Here is a 21,996-nt window from a genome sequence, read left to right on the forward strand (position 1 = left end):
TACCGCACATGCTCTCAAATTAAAACGGCAATCGCCAGAAAAAAATAAAATTAAGATGTAAATTGTTTGCTGCCAGTGAACGCTAAAAATTAATAGTATTAAAAAAATACAGGGAAAACAACAACAAAAAACACCCGCTCTACCATCTGCAACAGTGGACAGTTGGTTGAGTGGGTCGGGGGTTCGAATCCCGCCTCATGCAGGTGCACATTGTCGCTGTGGCCTTGGGTAAGATGTTTCACCCACCTTGCCCCCAGTGTCTGTGTACTGTTATGGAAATCTGAACCATTAATTGTTTATTCCTCTCATCATGTCACATATGCTTTATGGATATTTGACCATTACATACAGCAGGGGTCCTCAAACTACGGCCCGCGGGCCAAATCCGGCCCGCGAGGTGATTTAATCCGGCCCCCGACTTGTAGAGCACAAAAAAAAAAAAGTCTCTAGCCCATTCCTGTGCAGAGTTAGGATATTTTAACTAAATAACCAGTTTACTCATTCCAGCCACTAGGGGGCAATTTGAATAAATAAAAAATTATTCCACAGGTGTCCAGCAGAGGGCACTTACATAAGAGATCAGAATATAAACACATTATAGCCCCGTGGTAAATGAAGCTTATCACCACAGAGTGTGGAGAGAATGAATAATGACGACAGTACTTTGAGAAACTTGTGACACAGGCTTGTAAAGCACAATACAAGTGGAAGAAGTTATTACTTTGGTAACATTACATAATGATGTTTTATTTGAAAATAAAAATAAATGGAAATTAAAAGAAAGTGTGAAGACTTGATTACTATTTTTGCAAACCACTACAGTGAAACAAATATGTGCCTGAATCAAGTGTTGATCTTGTGGATATAGGACTGTGCAGGCGAGTCATCTCTACTTCACCAAGAGGCATTTTTGGTCTGAGTCATGCAATCCTATGTAATAGCCAACCCAGTCCGGCCCCCCATCAAAGTCAGGAACAATAATGTGGCCCCCCGAGAAAAAAGTCTGAGGACCCCTGACATACAGGGACCTATATTTAGTGAGCATTACCTCATTTACTAGAGTTCATGGGCATGTTTGTGTATGAGTTGTAACAATGTAAGACTCCTTTGACCATTACATCATTGGCACCTGCGTGGTCAAGGTCAGGACATCTTATCTAGAATTGGAGACAGGGTGTTTGTGTCCTCGCTTTGGCGACGTTTGTCTTATACATGTGGTCAGGGTCTCTGAATGTCTTAGGTCAATCTGACCCATTACACCATTGGGGCATTCCATAATCGTATGATCATTGTGCTGTCTGTGTGTATAAATACTGTGAGCTGTGAACTGTTCTTCAGAGCATCTTGTATCCAGGTACTTGGTGTGTCTCCATATGCATATGTTAAATAAACTTGCACGCTTGATTCAGGACAACTTCTCTCCGGTTTTCATTTAATATGGTCTCAATATTTACCATAACAGTACATAGGTGTGTGAATGAGAGTGTGAATGGGGGACTGGTTCCTTGCCAAGGCTGTGAGAACCCAGGGTGCTAAGGGTGCAGCATCCCCTGGTGGATAGCTTGCACAATATATCAAATAGGAAATAAGCACAGTTTTTGGGGGCAATCTTGTCTCTCAGTACCCCCTAAACAAAATATCTTCTAACGACTCTGTTGTACCTTGCCGTAAAGCGTTTTGAGTGCCTAGTGTAGGTGGAAAAGTGCTTTATGGAGGATCGTGGTTACTGTTTATTTCTGTGATTTTCACAGCATGTTTTGGTGACTGGTGGGCAAACAGCTGATTTTCCCAAGCTTGAAGAGCCGTTTATTTAACTCACAGATCTTTTACAGCGACGATATTTTCACAGAAGCAATGCTGTTTCTGAACGATATTTTGACCCACCATAGAATTGTTATCTATTTAATACATTTGCGTTGACCACCAGTGCCTCAGACATGACACAGCGATCCCCATACCACTTAATATACTGTATATACTATATACTACTGCATATGTTGTGCTTACTGTACATATACCTCCTCCCTACAGTAGGTTGAGACTATTAAGGCATAAACTGTTAATATGACAATTATAAACTTCGTATTCAACTTGGGGCTCATCAGATGCACCTAATTTTTTACTAATAATTCCTTAATCGGAGGTGGGTAGAGATAAAGCAGCCAAAATATTCACTCAAGAGTAACTAAAGTACTTGAAGAAAATGTTACCCGAGTAGAGAGTAACTGCTGGAGCGTAAATTGGACATAAATTATGAGCAACAAAACATGAAATCATTGTAATATTTTTTGAGTAAAATCCCATAAAAACAAATATAAAGGAATTATGAACAAAAGACAAAGTACATCTATTTTATGCATCTAAATGAAGATTTGCCACGTTGCCAGATTTACTCAGTGGCACAAGTAACGTTTTTTTTTTACTAAAGAGTACAGATACTTCATTTTATGATAACTCAAGTAGAAGTGAAAAGTATGTTATGAAAAACAACTTGTAAAAGTAGTTACTTCAAAAAGTTACTTAAGACACACATGTACTTCAGTGAATGTAACAGAGTAACCACCTCTCTCCTTAATTGATAATTTAATGGTACCCAGCCGTAACAAGGATTGATTACAGAAAACAGGACTAATCCAGTTTAACACAAATGTTATATAGTACATCAACTAGTAAAAAAAGACAAAAGCATCTGGAAATTATGGAAATATTGTCCATTTGGGACATTTTATTTAGAAATGTCATAATCCAACATCTGAATGGGACTCGGGATATGACAATGCAATGATCACCATGGTAACAGTGCGAATTCCAAAATACCCACCACGTCCCCTCGGCATCACAGCTGGTCTAAGAGCTTTCATTTACGGTAAGAAGCAGTCAATGTTTGCTGGAATATAAGGCCTCTGAAATGTGTCCTCAAACATCAGGAAGCTGTGATTTTTCCCCCCCCGCCTCAAATCAAAAGTGTTCTAGTTTCACTCGACGTAAACAGCAACACAAAGACAACAGGCTGAGTTACAAATTGGACAAAGGAGTGAGTTCATGTGTCATAATTTACTCAGCGACCCATTGTCAAGTATCAGCTTCTCTTATAAGTGCTGAAAAGGAGGTCAACCCAAAAAATGTCCTCTTTGGAGACCGCTCCCCTTGGTAATGTCTTTCAATGTGCATCTTCTCCGACGTCTGCGAAGTTCATCCCACAATCACATGGAGAAACAGGGTGGAAATGGGTTGAGTGCGTGTCCTCTGAACTCGACGCCCATTTTATACACGTTTTCCCTTCTCTTCTCCGACCATTGTGAATTCTTCTTGTGATGGGGCCACGACAGAGCTGAGAAGATAGTACGTCGTGGGCCGAGGTGGGGCTAAAGTCCTATAGACTGCAGGGTTTGCCTCTCGTTGGTGTTGAGGTGGCCCGAAAACATGCTGTAACAGGGTTGCTGTGCAAACTGCGTCAGGAAGTCTGTCAAGTAAGCCTAAGGAAAAGACAAGTTTGTTTACTCAAAACAATTCACAAATGGTTTTAAAGAATGCATACAAATCCTATATTAAGCAGAATTAAAACTTGGATTCAATTCAGTACTTTATTAGATCCCTGGGGGGCAATTTGTGTGCAGCCAGTCGGCACATACAGAGCCCCAACCACACAGACGACAAATAGAAATAAAAATAATAAATAATACAAATTTAAACTCACAAAAGGCTGGTACTCAACCTGGCACCATCAAGCTACAGTGGGAGAAAAAAGTATTTGGCCAAAATCTAATAAAGTCTATGGGAAACTGACCAAATACTTTTTCCCCCACTGTATATTGTACTGTATTTCAAGTGAAGAAAATTGGAGTCTTAAACCAGGAGAGAGACTGATTACGCAAGAATTCATTCATTTTATACAGCTTTGAGAAAAGAACGTTAAATATATATCGATCATTTGGATGATTGAGCCTTTTTATGTGAGAGAGTTTACTGTATGTTAAATTTCATTGTAGCTGTGCAATGACAAGAAAGCTCTAATATCATATAATTAAAGCGCAGAACTATGGGCCATTTAGAGTTTTGGACATCAGGCCACAGGGTTTTGTGTCATTAAATAAAGGTCCAACACCCTATTCTTTTATTAACTAATTAGATAATTAAAGATGGACAACAATGTCTCGAGTGCAATAACTTTCACATTCCTGGATTAATAAAGCAGAACTAAATAACTCCTAGAGGCCATAAGCGCCACTGCAGGTGTCGTAGCATCGTGTGTTTTTTTACTCATGAATTGTCCGTGAGAGTAAATACTACGCTGACAGAAAAGACAAAGGGAGAGAGGGATATTGTACATCCAATTACACAATGGAGATCTTTTTTTTTTCACTCAAACCTGGCTGTAAATACTGTTTAAGTGGCGCTAGCCCGCAGTTAGCTTTGCCCGTTAGCCTGATAGCTGCTTCTTCGTGATTCCATTAGTGCGTATTGGGGATCTGACCCGGAGCCAGTTGCAATTGTGGTTTTCTGGCCAGAGACACCAGGGGTAGATGAAAGACCCCCCAATCATCCCATTAACACTTGTATTACCCCCAGAGCAGGGGCGGATCTAGAAAAAAAATCATGGGGTGGCAAGCAGGGTCAATGATAATTTCTGGGGTGGCAACACATTTTACAATATCGAATGTTTATAGTGAAGGTACGCAAGTTTTGCTTGATCGCAAGGCAATTTTTCTGTTTAGATTCAGCTGAGCTTCCCAAAATTATATACAAATAGTAGCATTGCCCATAATGTAAGTAGGAGGTTTCTAACTTAGATCAAATTGAGAGTTGGCTCCTTATTTAGCTATAAAGTCGTCATAGTTCTTTGTCCTGTCAAAAAAGTACTGAGTAGAAGACCACATGACAATGGGGTGGCACGACCTATATTTGATATAGGTCGCCCCTGCCAGAGGGACTACAAAAAGGATTTATTAAGGTAAACAAGTTCCTCTAAGTGTGCGTTTCTACCCACTCATTCTCAAACCTTTCACATCATGTACCACCTCATAAAATACGTATGTGGACTTTCTAGTACCATCAGGCCAAGAACATATTGTGTCTAAAAAGATCTAAATAACCTAAATTGGACTCTTATGGCTAAACTGGAAAAAAAAAAAGAATTTCTAAAGCATAAATAAAGCTAATTTATCTCTAATTACCACCAGTTTGAGAACCACTGCTGCAGACCATTAGTGTGAAACTCTACCTGAAGGTCGATCTGATTAATGGGATCTTTTAATGCATCTGGATCCTCCTCCTCATCGTCGTCATAAAAGTCATCGTCTACAGAGAGGGAAAAGCTTTTACTGGGATACTTCACGGGCGATTGCTGATGTCAAACTGAGAATAGACTTGGCCAGAGCACAAAAGAGAGGCACACACCATATTTGTTTGAGGCGATGATATCAGAGAGCAGCTGTCCCGCCAGTCCTTCATCCTCCTCTTCATCATCGCCCCCTTCCTCGTCCTCATCCTCCCACATTCCAGTCGAATCTGATACAAACAGCAGCTGGTTACTTCACTTTATGGTGTTGGTTGAAACAAAGTTTCAGTCCCGATTTTGTTTTGACACAATTTGCTAAAACAAATCTTCACATCAAAATCTTCCATATTCGAAACATTGGTCAAAAAAGGTCCTGTTGCATTGATTAAGTGAACACTTAGAAATTAAGTACGATTTTGTTTAAATTCAATAAAACATTCAGTGTTGAAATGGAGTAATAAATTATTGCAATAATATTGTTAAGAAAACATGTTTGATATTGTTTTGTTGACTGTTGCTGTGACCTCGATTTCCAAATATTGCTAAAGCAAGTCAATAAAAGAACGGCACAATAGGGCAATTAGTCAGAATTTAATCCAAACCACAATCTTGACTTTGGTCAATCTCAATAATCATAAAGAATCTTTATAAATCGACAGCTTTGATGTCAATTCTTTGGCAAAAACAGCTCCAAGTTTTGGAGTTTGGATGAGACAATGGAAGATTTTTGTGCATTCATTGAAACTGGAGGAAAGAATTTGTGAGCATAAAAGATACGTCTAAGTTCATGAAACAGCTACTTGTATTTATTCTTAAGAAAATAAAAAAATAAACCCAAAAATCAAGATTGACAAATATGAAAGAGAAAAAAATGTGAATAACTTTTTTACAATTATAGCCCAGCCCTACTTCAGTGTCTAAAATAGTGCTAAACGGGGCTAAACCCTGACTTTACTTTATAGGACAAAGGACAAACCCAAAAGAGGGTAAAGAAAATATCGTAAACTGAGAGTGATGATAAAAGTAACACCCGAAGAAGTCTGCTTACCACTACCACTGCTCAAAAAACTGCCCAAACTAGAAAAATGAGTGAGCTCAAAAAACACAAAGGAAAAGCACTACATTGGACAAAGAACAATCATCTTAAGGAAGAAATTACATAAATTCACTTGAATTAAGAGATTTTGAGTAGATTTGGTCTCGTCACACTTAATTTAGATAAAACATCCACAATGGAACAAACACATTCTTTTTTAATTCAGATTTTTGTGTATCTTTTCAAGTGAAAAATATAATTTTTTAAAGCAGTACTAAGTAACTCTTGCCCCTAGAGGCCATAAGCGCAACTGCAGGTGTCGCAGCAGGTTGTGATTTTTTTAACTTATTAATTGTAGCTTTGCCCGTTAGCCTGCTAGCTTCTGCTTCGTGATTCCATTAGGGTGTATTGGTGCTCCGGTCCGGTGGCAGGAAAGTTGCAAGTGGTATTTCTGTTTGTTACATTTGCAGTTTTTATTCAAGCGATTCCAAGTCATTTATCTAATAATTCATGATATTTAGTACGAACCTTGGCTCCAGTCGGCTGCGGTCGCTCTGCAGGCATTTGTCTCAACCACCGTCGCCAGTTCATTGATGATCAGTTTGAAGATCTTCACTAACAAAGGAATGTTGGTCCACCGCTCGGGATCTTCAGAAGGACACGCAACAAAACAAATTGATATTTTGGTTCCTTCAAGCTAAAGTAAGCATTGTTTAAAAGCACTCTCTCTTACTCTTTGCTGATTTGGATCGAGTGCGTATTCCCTCCTCGGGGGCATAGATTTCCTCTCCTTTGACGACTATGTCCTGGAGTCGCTTGTCATCCGCGTTCAGGCCGTGTTGTAACAGTTTACACAAAGCAACCGTGCTGCAAAAACATGGACTCGATGAGACTTTTATGACTAGATCATTAACAACATTGACAACATCTGCTGAACATCACAAAAACACAGCAATTTATATCTATCAGCCATGCCAACCCCCTTCAAATCAGTATCAGTATCAGAGCCCAAAAGTCGATGTCGGTCGGGCCCTAGTTTATCGAGAGGCAAAGAGGTGTGAACTTCCATAAAGTCGCAGTTAAACGTACCTAACTTTCCCTTCGTACTGTCCGTAGAAAAGGTGCTGTCGGCTCATCCACTCTGTCATGACAAACTCGAGCGCGGGTTTCCCGGTCGGCCCCGGTAAACTACACAAGAACTCCAGCAGTGGCTCCAGCTGCGAGTGGACGAGGTGGGCAAACACCATGATCAGAGACTGGGGACAGACAGAGCGATGTATTAGTGAATATGCCAAGTTAATAAGATGCATCCACCTATTAGAACCATCATCAAACATCTGTCAGTAATATTCCTGAAAAATACTAAACCAATGATAGATACAGACGGCATCTCTGGAATCGCCCATATATGGTCATTCTTGAAAACAGTTAAGGGGGAAAAAATTAAAAAAAAAATCTAAACTTTGTCTAATTATTCAAAAAACACTGTAACAAATGCTGAATTATGGATATAGTTTCTACTAAATAAAGAAACAAAGACATGGGGAGGAGCAAAGTGGTTCAACAGCCCATAAATACATGAATAACGGAGAATGCTAACTTCATGCTACATGTTAGCATCGGGCTAATGCTAACGGTTAGCTAGCGCTTGCTACAACTGCTGTTTTTTCCCTTCTACTGAACAATCTGCTGTGAGAAAATATCCATATGGGCCCGATTTACATTTGACTTTATTTATGTGTGATAAATAAGTTCATATTCCACCAGAAAATGGCTAAAAAGAGGGAAAATTGTGTTTATCTAAAGATTCTATTTCCCCCCTAGGTGAAGCCACGCCCCCTTCTATGACGAGATGCCGTCTGTATCTATAACTGGTTTTGGTTCGACTTAACTGACAAAATTCTCTAGCACATCTATAGCCTCTCAGTTTCATCTTTTGATATGATCTACGTGTTGATAACGACACTGGTTTACTTGTTGTAGCTAAAGGATCTGGCAACCCAAAGCATTCCTCGCTCATTCCGCTTTCAGACTGGATTATCAGCTTGAGAACAAATACCAAAAATGACATAAACGTCTTTAACATTGTGAAAATAAAGGTGGGCAATATATCATATACAATTACAATATAATATGGAAATTATATTGTAATTGTAAATTTACATATCTTCCAAAGTTGAAAGTTGTGGGGAAATAATAAAAGAGTGGGAAAAAAATGGGTGAATAACTAGGAAAAAGCTCTATAATAGGAAAAATTGTGGAAAAGTGAGAAAAAATGTGGGGAAAAGTGAGAAAAAATGGAGGGAAAAAATGGGGGAAAAGTGAGAAAAAATTGGGCGAAAAGTGAGAAAAAATTGGAGGAAAAGTGAGAAAAGAATGGGGAAAAATTGGGTAAAAGTGAGGAAAAAATTGGGGGAAAAGTGAGAAAAAAATGGGTAAAAGTGAGGAAAAAAATGGGGGGAAAGTGAGAAAAAATGGGGTACAAGTGAGGAAAAAATTGGGGTAAACGTGAGGGAAAAAATGGGTCAAAGTGAGGAAAAAATTGGGGGAAAAGTGAGGAAAAAAATGGGTCAAAGTGAGGAAAAAATTGGAGCAAAAGTGAGGAAAAAATTGGGGGAAAAGTGAGAAAAAAATGGGGTAAAAGTGAGGAAAAAATTGGGGGAAAAGTGAGAAAAAAATGGAGGAAAAGTGAGAAAAAAAATGGAGGAAAAGTGAGGAAAAAATGGGGGAAAAGTGAGAAAAATGGGGGTAAAGTGAGAAAACAATGGGGGAAAAGTGAGAAAAAAATTGAGGAAAATTGAGGAAAAAATGGGGAAAAGTGAGAAATAAAATGGAGGAAAAGTGAGAAAAAATGGAGGTAAAGTGAGAAAACAATGGGGGGAAAGTGAGAAAACAATGGGGGAAAAGTAAGAAAAAAATGTCTTTGTCTCTGTTCTCTACCTGCATGACACTGAGCGTCTCTGCTTGTTGCATTTTGCTGAGGATGGCGCGGAGGATCTGGTCCAGCTGTTCTCCGAGCTCCGTCCCGGCCCGAGAGATGAGCGTGGAGACCAGTCGTCCCACGAAGGCGGCGGTGAACTCGGAGGTGCGGGGGTCCAGCAGCTGGTTGACCACCTGCATCACGTACCACAGCCCACTGTTCCCTTGTTCGTCTCTCCACTGCGCGATCTGCTCCAACGCCATCGACACGTACGCCCGCAAGCACTCGCCGCCGTTCTGCAGTAACATTCAGTGGGTTTAAGAAACATCCAATGGCAACTATTTATTCTAGTGACATCATGTTGAAGGAGGAGCTTCACCTGCATGATAGTGTTGTCATCGGTGCGTAGTGTGCACTGGGCCACCACAGGGAAAGCCTGGCAGACAAGCAGCTCTGATAAAGGAGACTTCGTGTTCCTCACAACTGTGGTCAGGATATCTATGGACGTCTGCGAAGATGGAAGTAAAAACAGTGAAGTGACTCCAGTGCAGCCGTACAAACTCAGCCAGAAATAGACAAATAAAGCAACTCACAGCACAAAGGCCAGTGGGGATCTTGTCAGGAGGGGCCTGCATGATGCTGATTAAAGTGGGGATGAGGCGCATTTGCATTGGGCCCTGGCATCCTTCGATCTGTGCCAGCTCTTTAAAGATATCTGTGACCAGAGACGCCACCACAGGGTCTAACCGGGACAGGGAGAGCACATGGTGAGTATTCGGTCTCTATGCTATAAATATACGGTTACAGTGTTGATGTACTCCAGGGTGGATAACAAGTTAGAGACCAAGAGCCTTGAACCTGTGAGAGCCACAAAGGCATCGACCATTCGCGAGGCCCAGCAAATGCCATTATATTTCATCATTATAAACTGTATAGCTCTTTGTCTGGCATCACTATTTTTTCAATAATGTTCATTTTTATTTTTTAACAGTCCTAATATATTGTAAAATGGGGACAGTATGAAGATGGGGGTCAGGGGTGGAGACTTTTTTTTTCTTTTTAAAGAGTTTGCACATTTTGGATATAATATTTTCAGCTGCCCCACAGTAACACTTACATTAGACTTATTGGTTTACTCCAGAACAGCTGGAGGAGGTGAGTGTGGATCGGGAAGTCTGGGCATCTCTTCTGAGACTGCTGCCCCCGGATAAAGCGGAAGAAAATTGATGGATGGATGGTTTACTCCTCACCAAGATTGAAATCATTTTATTCTTTAAAGAGGGGGTATTATGCTTTTTTCAATCACATAGCACCAGTCTATATCACACTACAATGATGACCAAACCTTCTGTTGGTCTGTAAATGCAGTAAATTAGAATAACTGCCTTGTATAAAACTGCTTTCTCAAAATGGCTGTAGCGAATGTCTTGAAATAGGCCTCTGTCTCTTTAAGAACCTCTGACCCTTTCAGACACGCCCCCTCCACATACTGTCTGTGGCATCAGTGGGGAGGGGGTTCTGCTGAGGAGCAGTGGTTGGTTACTCGGCTGGTGACGAAAGCTCGGAGGCGTCTCCAGGAGGTGGGGGCGTTCCTAGGAGGACTCAGGCAAACCTATCCCTAAAATGGCCGCCATCAGAGTTTTTACTGATTACTCAAAAATACGTGAATGAGCCAAGGCAACACTTCAGGCATGTTTTTAATGAGGGAATGACATAATAACATGATGTAAAGCTTGAAAAAGTCAATTTTGCATAATAACCCCCCTTTAATAAACTAACATTTTCTGCTGTTCTGCACAGACTGGGACAGCATTATCATTTTGACTATTTTTTTTTTAAACACTGGAGTATGTTTGTGTGGGGCCCTGCCCACAGAGCCCCCTCTTCTGTTTCGCCCCTGGCCTGTTGCACTCGCACACTCTGGACTGTGCAGAGAAAGCCCTCGACTTTAGCCTGCACTGAGTTCACAAACTTTAATCAGGATCCTCGGGAGGACGTCTGAGCTTCAGTTTTATGTTGCATTTGTAACAATTACAAAAGCAGTGAAAGAAAAAGCCATGACTTTACGCATTTGCATCATATACTTCGTTAGAGCTCTTCCTTTTTTCAGTTCCCAATTTTATATCTTTTTCTGTGAACATGAGGCCAATCTTCATCAAATACAGAGTGATCAGAAACTTGAGAAGCACAGAAGCTGTTTAGTGGTTGCTTTTGTAATGTACTCAAGATACGTGGTTTACACTCAGTTTAGACCAATTTCAATTTATCTCTACGTTAGGTCTATTTTGGTCCTGATTTGATTTTTATCTAGGCCTGGTGGAACTAGTGAGGCTATTCGGCAGCATAATGTAACTATATCTGCCTTTTTACTTATCATAGTGTTTTTGTTATAGTGGGTGTGTCAAAAGACGATAAATGAAAGCTTTTCTCACGGCTAAGCAACTGTGTCATAGATGAGCAACAAATGACACCTACCGTTGTTGTATTTGAGGAAGATGGCGATGGTGAGAGGGCAGATCTTGTTCTCAGCGCTGGTGGTGAAGGCGGGGTCCACGGTGCAGACGATACACAGCGTTTCCATGACGAGGGTGAGCACCTCGGAGCTGAACTGAGCGGCCAGCTGCACCAGGCCCTCCAGGACGCTGGGCAGGAAGGGCTGCAGGACATGAGTGCTCTCGGAGAGCTTCAGCTGATCACAGTATCTGCAGACAGGACCAGACGGGTTATGTTTAAAGTCCTACATGGAAATTAACTATTTACAATCATCAACTTGTTTTTCATAGTCTAAGCTTATTCCTATTTTACTGTTGTTTGTGTAAATTTTCTGCTGCTTTTTGACCAGGAAAAAGAGGTTTCTGAGTCTAAACGTGATTCTCTTGAGTAATTCCTTTCAATGGCCAAGCTACAGCTGCAATATTTGAGCTTTTACATACATTTCCTCTGCTACATACTGACAAAAAGGGAATGTCTGTCACTCTGCCCTCCCCACAGACTGTTGTTTTGTCTGCATTAAAAACCACTCGAGGCCCTCACCCCCAGATGGCCCTGACAGCAGAGATGCGCACTGAAGGCGGCTGGCTCTCGTGGAGTCCGCTCACTGTGGCCTGGAGGAACTGCTGGATGAGCTCCGGAGACATGGCGGCTGTGAAGCGACTGGCCGCCCACAGAGCGCGCCCGAGCAGGAACGGAGAGGCCGCTGCTCACGACAGAAGAAGAGAACACGGTTAAAGCAGCTGAGAAAGAGAAATGATTACTGAACGCTTTCAAACTTGGATATAAGAGATAAGAGATGATATAAAAACAGCTAACCATTAGGGCTGTACTATGAGGAGAAAAAACAGTTTCAATATTTGTCTTGAATATAGTAATAGCAATATTTTAAAGTGCATATGACACTTTAGACACATTTTTTGCTAAAACATAGTTAACACAATTATATTTAAGATTTAGCAATTCAGCACGCATTTATTTAGTTTGACGTTAATACCGCAGTTTCACTGGACACTCACACAAAGTGACACAGTGGGGAAAAAAAGTATTTGGTCAGTTTCACATACATTCTATTGGATTTTGGCCAAATACTTTTTTTCTCCACTGTAGATAGAGGACACAATTATCACACTTTTAAACTGTTGCCGTGCAAACACGTTATGTCAATATGTTCAGTGGTGACGTCACAGCTCTACTTCCGGGTCCGCAGATGTGCGAGAAACTACAAATAACTCTTTAATAGACACAATCAATATTTCTGAAACTCAACAGAGAGTTATTGAACATACTTATTTATCAGGCCCATTAGCCAAAAATGCTGCACCAACTGCTATAAAAGTAATATTTACCATAATTGCTACATGGGGTTAGCAAAAAAAATGCTAACGGCGTAGCAGCTACGCTAACCCCGGAAGTAGTGACTTTAGTAAATATTACTTTTTTAGCAGTAGGTGCGGCATTTTTGGCTAATGGGTCTGAGAAATAAGTAGGTTCAGTAACTCTCTGCTGAGTTTCAGAAATATTGATGTTTTTTTCTCCCATATTTGCCGGACTGCTAGGACCCGGAAGCGGAAGTGATGATGTCTTCACTATTCACCATCATATTCACTATAATGGGATTTTGCTGATTTAAACCTGCTGTAGAGCCGACTACACGGCTCTTTTTAAACATCTGATCACACACACTCTGCTGATGCTTTTCTGACATCAATTATCAACTTATTTTCCCCATACACAATGAAGGCTTATTTTAAATATAAAAAATATTGCCGTTTTGCCTGGAGAAATGGTGAGATATATTATTCTAATTAGGCATAAAAGAGTTGTAGGGCTTTCATCTGTTATTTCAGCAGGAGATTCAGATAAAGTTGCATTTTTATCTCTGTTGATCAGTGGAACTCTCAACTGGACTCAGAAGTAGCTTTTTATTGTGTGTAATGTCACACCTAACAAACGTATGGGAAATGAGTCAAACTGCTGAGGAGCTTTACCTCTGCCACTTCCTGTCATTAGCTTAAAAAAATTAAATAAAAATAACTTTCCTGCCCAACATTTCTTCATTATGCTTCACTGAAATAACATGATATGGTAAATGGCCTTAACTTATTGCTGTATGGATAAGGCATCTACAGATACAGCCATAATTAGGCGATAAATTGAGCAGCCACAGCCTTGGATTTGATTCGATGTCTTACCAGCGAGGTTAAGATCAGCCAGAATGACACCAGCCAGGAAGCCGTGCATGTCAAACTGGATACGGCCATTTTTCACATTCTCCGTGATGATGGTTTTGACGGAGCCCAGGGCCAACATACAGGCCTCATGGATCTTCCACCTGGAGAGCAGACAGACTGGCATTATGAGTATGTTGAACAGCGGCTGGCAGAAGGCAGCGGTGAGGGCTGTAGAGATACCAGTGCTCGTTGCCACTGTTTTTGGCCTGCTCTGCCTCCTGGAGGTGCCTGGTGGCGGCGGCTGCCAGAGCTGCTGCACTCTCGTTCTGGAACTCGGCTGCAACGGCCTGGAGATAATGAATTCATCAATAGAAATATGATAGAAAAATAAGTCAGAGGCTAATGTGTGCTCATCTACAATTTTAGACTTAATTTATTTTAGCTAGTAAGTTATTAACTCATTTGCTTTAGTAATGCGTATAAGTTGCACTGCAAAAAGTAATAAACTAGACTAGTATAAACATCTCAATTTGAGCTTAATAATCAAATTTTTTGTTGTTTTGACTGGTTAAGATGTTGTTGGGTATTTGTCCTAGATTATTTCACTTGTTCTGAGATGTTTCTGACTCATTTCAATACATTTCGTCCTTATTTCAGGTAGTTTTCTTTGCCAATGGGGTAAGAAAATTGTTCTTATCTCATTGGCAATACTACTTTCTTATTTCAAGCGAGATTTACATTAGAACTGGTCTGAAATGTCCTCAAAGAAGCAAAGTAAACTTGGTCCGATCAGGAAAAGTGTCTAAATGAGTGAAAACCGCTCAAAACAAGATACATTTCCTCAATTCCAGTCATTTAAGCCAATGCTTGATATTTACTTTTTGCAGTGTGGAAGTGTTTCTCGTTTAACCTCTTACCCCCCAACCTTCAGAGCGCATTTCCTCCAGTTCGGTATTACCCAAATCTAGAAACTTCTTGACTGGAGCCAGTATAGGCCAGTGTAACGCCTCACTTGAAAGCTACAAAATTTATCTAAACAGATCTTTTTTTTCTCATATTGTTGCTGTGTGGCTTTTTTCATGATCCATCTTCTGTCACTTTTTCAGCGCTGATTTGTTGTTTTTTTGTCACTTGTCAATTTTGTCGCTTTTTGTTACTTTCATTCCTTTTTCGTCCTTTTGTCACTTCGTTTGTCGCGTTATTGACACTTTGTCCATTATTTCGTTTTTTTGTTACTTTTTCAATCCTTTTTTGTTGCTTTTTATCCTTTTTTGTTACTTTTTCAATCCTTTTTTGTTGCTTTTTATCTTTTTTTTTTAACTTTTTCATTCTTTTTTTTGTCACTTCGTTTGTCGCTTTATTTACACTTTTCCATCTAATTTTTTTGTCTCGTTTTGACACTTTTTGTCAAGAAGCTTTTACATTTCAGCAATGCCAAACTGGCAAAGAAGTGCTTGGTTCAGGTGGGGGTTAAGAGGTTGAGACATTGTTTATGCCCAGTTTAGACATTTTTAGACCAGATTTGATCACGATTGAGGCCTGGTATAACGTGGAAATCCAACATTTTGTGAGGTGATAACATAAACAACCCTCACCAAGCTTTACACCAGAGCGGTATTATCAGTACACTCCTTTTCTCTCGGGATATGGACAGTTTTTAACTCACTGTGAGATCAATTGTCCTGTGAGAGCTTAAGAATGATGTAGCCTAAATGCTGAATGAAGTTCATGTAGCGCCATTTAAAAGGAAGAGATTGCACTCTTGTAGCACACCCCACCTCACTCAGCCTCTTTTTTTTTCTAAGCTACTCCCTCTCGCCACTGACCACAAGCACTGACGCAGCAGGTACTATATACAAAAGATACCGGCCTCATCTGGACCCCCAACTGCTCATCCTCTCACCAGCAGCAGGTCCTGAGCCGAGATCCTGACTGTGTAGGAGAACGTGTCGTCATCTTCGTCCTCCACAAACTGCTGAGGGTTGGCCGTCCACACTTTGATCTGACACAGACACAAGACGCTTCAAATATCAACGAACTGCGCACATGACATCCAACAAATGGAGCAGAACGGACGGCAAAGCTAAAAGAAAACATCTCAACCTGGTCTTCAGTGATCTGCATGTAGAGGATGACGTAGTAGATGAGCTCGGGCAGGGCTTTCTTCACGGTGTTCTTGAACTTGTTGTTCTCCAGCAGCGTGTGAACGAACTCAAAAATACTGAAGACGAGGTTCTCGAAGCCCAAAACCTCGCCTGCAAACAAAAAAAATATTGCATTGAATTTATTTTTGCATGATAGAAACAACGATTAGTCATTTACAAAGTGTATAAGAAGTCACAATTACTCACCGTCTGAATCTATGGGATCATCCACTTCCTCTGTGTAGTTCACTTCTGTTCTGACATAGGTAAATATCAAGTTAAGGAAAACAAATACATTGGGAAACCATAATCATACAATATAACCAAGGAAACATATTCTAAATTGGCCCTAAAGTCATCAAATTAGCAAACAAAAGGATATAACGCTGCACTTTCAGTCAATGTGTTCCAAACAATTGGCAAAATCTGCTGCATGGACGACACCATGGGTTTAGGGAAGTTCTTCACCAACGCGGTCACTGCCTAAAGGACAAACAGGTCAACATTTAACTTCATGATCACTTATTGAAGAGACTTTATCTTTATTTATTTTGATTGTTTGATTAGAAGACGCGTTCACCTTGAGGACCTCCATCTTCAGCCCACTATCAGAGGAGGGTCCATCCGGCATCTGCAAAGCCTGCACGAAGGCTACCGTGAACTGCTGTACAACTGGGAAGATCAACGCTTTGGCTGCACCCTACAAACACAGACGCGAAGCTTAGAAAAAGGGACACTTAAGCCATCACTGTGCGTAGCCTTATAGCAGTGGGCTCACCTTTTCCAGCTCCTCAATCGCACAGATGAGGTTGGCACAAGTCGTGAAAATCTCCACAGCTCTGGAGCGAGTCCTGATGCTGTACACCTGCACAAATGATAAAGAATTAGCATTTCACCAGTGAAAGCTTTGAATGTAGTGGATACATTTTTAGAAACCCTACCTCAGCCATGGTGAAGATCTTGTACATTTCAGGTAAAATAACTGGAGCCACCAGCGGCATCTGCGTGTCTGTCACCTCCCGAGTGAACTCTGAGCAGAAAAAATGTCATAACAATTTTATTACACACTACTACATAATTTTTGTATTGACAATTCGTCAGCGGGGATGGCTCATAAGGATTTAAAGGGGACAGACTTTCATGCATACTTTCACGGTTTATTTGAAATAATTTCTATGTAACAATAATGACTGAGACACAGTGACCAGGGCTGGTCTGTAGGTAGCAGTGGGAATGACAGTAAAAACTAAATATTTCAGTTTCTGCAAACCACATATAAAGTAGTACTAAGTAACTCTTCCCCCTAGAGGCCAAAAGCGCAACTGCAGGCGTCGTAGCAAGTTACGATTTTTTAACTTATTAATTGTCTTGGAGAGTAAATACTACGCTGACAAGAAAGGCGAAGGGAGAGAGGGTTACTGTGAATTCAATTATACAATGGAAATATTTTTTTCACTCAAACTTGGCTGTAAATACTGTTTAAAGTGACGTTAGCCCGCAGTTAGCTTTGCCCGTTAGCATGTTAGCTTCTTCTTCGTGATTCCATTAGTGTGTATTGCTTTCTCCAGACCGGTGGCAGTCAAGTTGCAAACATGGTTTTCTGGCCAGAGACCAGGGGGAGATGAAAGACCCTCCAATCATCCCATAAACACTTGTATTACCCCCACAGGGACTACGAAAAGGATTTATTAAGGTAAACACGTTACTTAGTACTGCTTTAAGTAACTCCATGACGCCCTGATTTACTCATTTGTTCATGTGTTCGGGACAGTGCATTAATGAACACACATGGGCCTCATGCATGTAAACACGCCACACTGGATTGTAACCAGGGGCTTATTAGCATCCATTGTCCCCCAGTCGCACTCTCATTCATCCTGGCCTATTGTACATGTTTTTAGTGGTAGAGGAAACCAGAGTAGCCTGAGGAAACCTAAGGGGAGAACATGTAAACATGAAGGCCCCGCTCCAGGTGGGAATCGAACCCGGGACCTTCTAGCTGTAAGCACGAGCACAAACCGCTGCGTGACTGTGCCGCCCACACACTAGAGCGCAGACGATGGATTACTATAAGCGTGAAGGACAGTTTTATGCTTTATCTATATGTGTATTAGATAAGTATATATACAGGCAGTCTCATGTGTTTATTACATGTCCTGGCTCATGACCAAATGTAAAAATTAAATTAAAAACTGAAGTGTTTGATGACGGAATAACCAAATAACAGAGACAAACGGGGGGATTACCAGTTACATTGTCCTAATGTTCATTAATGTACACTGTCCCACTTAAAACTAAATAAATAAATAATCTTGCTTGATGCGCCTCATTTAAGTGAAGCCCATGCAGCTGTTAACGTCACGCCAGAGATGTTAAACTCTGGATCAGGGCTAGTTTATCTGTACAGCTCAGATGAACACAATTACAGTAAACACACATTCTGTTTGTGGGCCGGTCACGCACCTGTGAGGACCCTCATGGCTCCGTGGACAGCGTTAACGTTCCCACTGACCAGCATCTCCATGAGCAGAGTGAACAGCTGTGGCCAGGCTTCAGGCCAGTCCCAGTGCGCGATGGCAGAGACGGCATAGGCCACACTGGAGCGGACTTTACTGATGGACTCACGCAGGCCACCGGGCAGCAGCTCCCGGATGGCGGCTTTAGCCTTGAGGAAGACAAATACAAAAGGTTAATGCGTTTTAATACCATGTAGTGAGTGACACTTAAGGAGAACCTCATATTTACAAGCACAGTGGAGCACAAAACCTACATTCACATATTAACAAAGAAAATTTTAATCCGTGCGGCACCACTACACTCATGTCACTGTCTCACTTTTACTGTAGAGGACATGATTCATATCAATTTATTGTGAACGCTGAATGCTTCAAAAAGGGCCTAAACGCAGTGGAGCTCCACAGGAAATGAACTTAAAGGAATAGGCCACCGTTTTTACATACTGAGATATGTTCTTACCTTAGACGAGTTTTTTAGGACTTGTCTGGTCTTCCCCCGTGCCTTCAGTCACGTAAACACAGCGCAGACGGCGTTAGCATTTAGCCTCTCCCTCTCTCCACTATAGCTCCAAAACAGGTCAAGATAGAAGCTACCAAGCACTTCCACGTTTTCCCTATTTAAATATTGTTACGTGAAGTGTTACACTACAAAGTATAATTACACAAAATTAAACAATGTGGATTTTCTAAGCGGATAAAAGGGGGAACTATATTGTAAGGCGTAATAATACCAGGAGTAGTTCGAAATCCGCGCAGTAATCTTCACTTTACTGTGCGGATGCCATGTGTTCACGTGACTGAAGGCACGTGTGAAGACCAGACAGGTCCTTAAGAACTCGTCAAAGCTAAGGTAAGAATATATCTCAGTATGTCAAAACGGTGGCCTATTCCTTTAAATGCTTCTGGCTCGACTGTGTGCTTCTGATGGATCCTAACAGTTCTGTAACATACCTGATCAGAGGTTTCTGGAGGCCTGAACTTCTCCGACTGAGAACACCAGTGAGTCTCAACATACTGCTTTAGGATGACGGAGGCCAACTGAACCGGGACAGAGGCAAAACAACAGAGTGAACCACTGTTAAACTTTATAAGATATTTGTTTTTCCAACTCTCACCTGACGAATGGCTAATGCTCCCTGGGTGTCAACGGTGAGCTCGGCCAAATGGACACCAAATTCTGCCAAACACATAAACACACATCAGTATATAATAATAACAATCAGAGCAAAAGTTACACAGTTGGAATTTTACTTAAAAACTGGCCGCCATATTGAGCACATTGGACACACATAACACAACATTGGCCTCCCAGAAGACATCCTTTAAATTGATGTACATGTAGTGGCCGGTCCATAATGAGGATGAACTTGAGCCCTCTGTAACACGGTGGTTTTAGTAAAAGTGACATCAGGCGCCACACGACAAAAGCTTTAGTGCTGACATCTCTGTAGTGGGTGCCTACGAAAGGGGCCCCGCTCTGAGGCTCACAATATGTGGCTGATCACCGCACATGCAGCCACTCATGCAACAAAACATCAATAGGAATAAGGTGAAAGATGTCGCACATATACTGTACCAGGGATTCCCTCAGAGTGCTCATGCAGATCAATAATCTATCCAAGACATTGCAGAATAGGAATGTTTTAAGGACCTGTGAATCAGAACTTTTGAGTTCTAGAACAAGTCACCACTGATCATTTATTACAGCTCAGACAGAGACATTTGCACTAAGTCTATGTCTTGCACTGTCACATTACAATGGGGGAGGTTGTTAGTTAGTGATGCACGATAAGGCCAATATGACCCGATAACCTATCATTTCCCATGTGCCAATACCGATAATTAATTATTATTAATAAGATCCAACTATATAAAGTCTTAGAGGTGTTTTGTTTTTCAATGTGCTTCATCTTCACTTTAGCAACAAGTTATAAAGATGTTGACGGAGGAAAGGCTGAGGCGGGATCCTGACCCTGATTTTCCCACAGAATGTCAGTGGAACAAATCTGTCATTATGGAAATCGAATGATCAATGAGACGAACACAAACAGGTTTGTAATCTGACAGCACAGCTGCTGTGAAAAACACTAACACAATATTCGACCTTGTATAAAAATACACTTTTGTCTACGACAGAACATATAAACATGTCTGTTTGCTGTAGAGGCCAGAGTCTGCATGCATCCCCCATGTGCTCCAGTCTGAGAACTGCTAGCACTTTACTAACAACACAGTTGATCGAACTATCATTGCAGTAAAGTGTCTTGATGTCTGTCAACAGCGACAGAGACAAAACTATTGCAGACCAGAGAACATGTTGAAAGGCTATCAAGCTAAAGTTAAAAACAACTGGCCTACGATCAAGCTAACCTTTGGGTTATCTTAGCTCATGGCTCACAGGGAAGAAGTCCGCGTAGACAGATGCAGATGGCTGTTTAACGCACACCTGTTTTGATCAAATATGTACACATTTGGTAGGTTATTGATAAGCTCTCACTCACCCTCTGTCACTTCCAGCACTTTGATCTGCTCCTCCGCTGCGGCGCGCACTTCTTGCACCGGGGACAGGATGGCCGTCAGTGTCTCAATAAGCGCCTCTTTCAGACCCTGTTGGACCGGGCCTGAAGCCGAACCAGAGCGGGTGCTACCCGCCGCCATCATACCGTCTGCGTGACACCAGCAGCCCGCCCTAGAGTCAGTCAGTCCCGCGGAGAGAGCGGAGACACCGGAGAGCAGCAGCGGCCACAGGCGAAGCGCGCGCGCCAATGCATGGAAACCTGGGGGCGGGGCTAAGCCTGGGCCGCACTTCCGACTTCCGGCCACTGAGTCCACGTGGTTTGGTGAGGATTTCTCTTCAGTTTTACTCCCGAGCGCCCCTCAGTGGCCATTTGCTTATCATCCAGTCTACATTATGGTCATGCGGATGATACAGTTACAGTAAAACTAAACAGAACTTCTAAGTTTAACATTACTTTGTCTTAACAGTTTGAATGTAGCCTCGATAAAGTTTGCAGGATAACCGTAGATTAATATGTGGAGAAATGACTATATTATGACTATTATGACTAGGAGATTATACAATAACTGACATGTGCTCATGCAGCAAGTTGAGAAACCAATATTCTGCATTTTGTCTCACCAGGGCCTTTTATGAACCATCATCATCGTCAAGTATCTGTTGTGTCATCTTTTCACTTCATGTGAGCTACTTTCATGATCATACATAAACCTCAATCTATTAGCTTTCCCCAACCCATAGATGAAACAGTTCATATTCATTGTACCATTTAAAGAACAGCGTGTATCAGGAAATGGTTCACTAATGTTGAGTTTTCTCTTCTTTTTGCCAGTATTGTGTGAAGCCTCAAAGTCAGTTTAAAAGAACACCACAAAGACCATACGTGTTATTAATATCAAACCCTGTGTGTTATCCCCAAA

At 41.3% G+C, this 21,996-nt stretch overlaps 2 protein-coding genes and 1 long non-coding RNA gene across 4 annotated transcripts in view; 2 read left to right on the forward strand and 1 right to left on the reverse strand.

Annotated features, from left to right (window-relative positions):
* Nucleotides 1-21,996, forward strand: part of LOC306980135 — an 857,770-nt gene that overhangs the window by 460,026 nt on the left and 375,748 nt on the right. The window lies entirely within an intron of this gene.
* Nucleotides 1-21,996, forward strand: part of inka2 (inka box actin regulator 2) — a 373,123-nt gene that overhangs the window by 128,666 nt on the left and 222,461 nt on the right. The window contains exon 3 of one of the 2 annotated variants that reach the window (XR_013793989.1): nucleotides 4,234-4,474. The exons of the other annotated variant lie outside the window; for it this stretch is intronic. The gene's annotated coding sequence lies outside the window, so the exon portion shown is untranslated. Of the gene's footprint in view, nucleotides 1-4,233; nucleotides 4,475-21,996 lie in introns of those variants that run through there. 2 annotated transcript variants of the gene reach the window in all.
* On the reverse strand, nucleotides 2,947-21,379 carry ipo9 (importin 9). Its single transcript, XM_079579231.1, has 24 exons — nucleotides 21,060-21,379; nucleotides 19,674-19,735; nucleotides 19,510-19,596; nucleotides 18,506-18,707; nucleotides 16,984-17,072; nucleotides 16,821-16,907; nucleotides 16,623-16,742; nucleotides 16,425-16,525; nucleotides 16,250-16,308; nucleotides 16,002-16,153; nucleotides 15,802-15,900; nucleotides 14,139-14,245; nucleotides 13,920-14,059; nucleotides 12,268-12,430; nucleotides 11,710-11,936; nucleotides 9,828-9,976; nucleotides 9,614-9,742; nucleotides 9,255-9,530; nucleotides 7,404-7,570; nucleotides 7,048-7,181; nucleotides 6,843-6,962; nucleotides 5,398-5,508; nucleotides 5,222-5,298; nucleotides 2,947-3,476 (listed from the first exon to the last, which is right to left on the reverse strand). Exons 1-24 carry the CDS (start codon nucleotides 21,217-21,219, stop codon nucleotides 3,366-3,368), a joined length of 3,129 nt encoding a protein of 1,042 aa, XP_079435357.1. The 5' UTR covers nucleotides 21,220-21,379; the 3' UTR covers nucleotides 2,947-3,365.

Source organism: Gobius niger (assembly GCF_951799975.1).
Source record: "Gobius niger genome assembly, chromosome: 20".
Classification (NCBI taxonomy): Eukaryota; Metazoa; Chordata; class Actinopteri; order Gobiiformes; family Gobiidae; genus Gobius; species Gobius niger.

What these genes read in the sequence shown, in the direction of transcription:
- ipo9 (XM_079579231.1), bottom strand. Translation starts at nt 21,219, where the DNA reads ATGATGGCGGCGGGTAGCACCCGCTCTGGTTCGGCTTCAGGCCCGGTC. An exon ending in TGATCCCATAGATTCAGACG is followed by an intron (nt 16,154 to 16,249) that starts GTGAGTAATTGT and finishes TTTTGTTTGCAG; the next exon opens with GCGAGGTTTTGGGCTTCGAG. An exon ending in CAGTACGAAGGGAAAGTTAG is followed by an intron (nt 7,182 to 7,403) that starts GTACGTTTAACT and finishes ATGTTTTTGCAG; the next exon opens with CACGGTTGCTTTGTGTAAAC.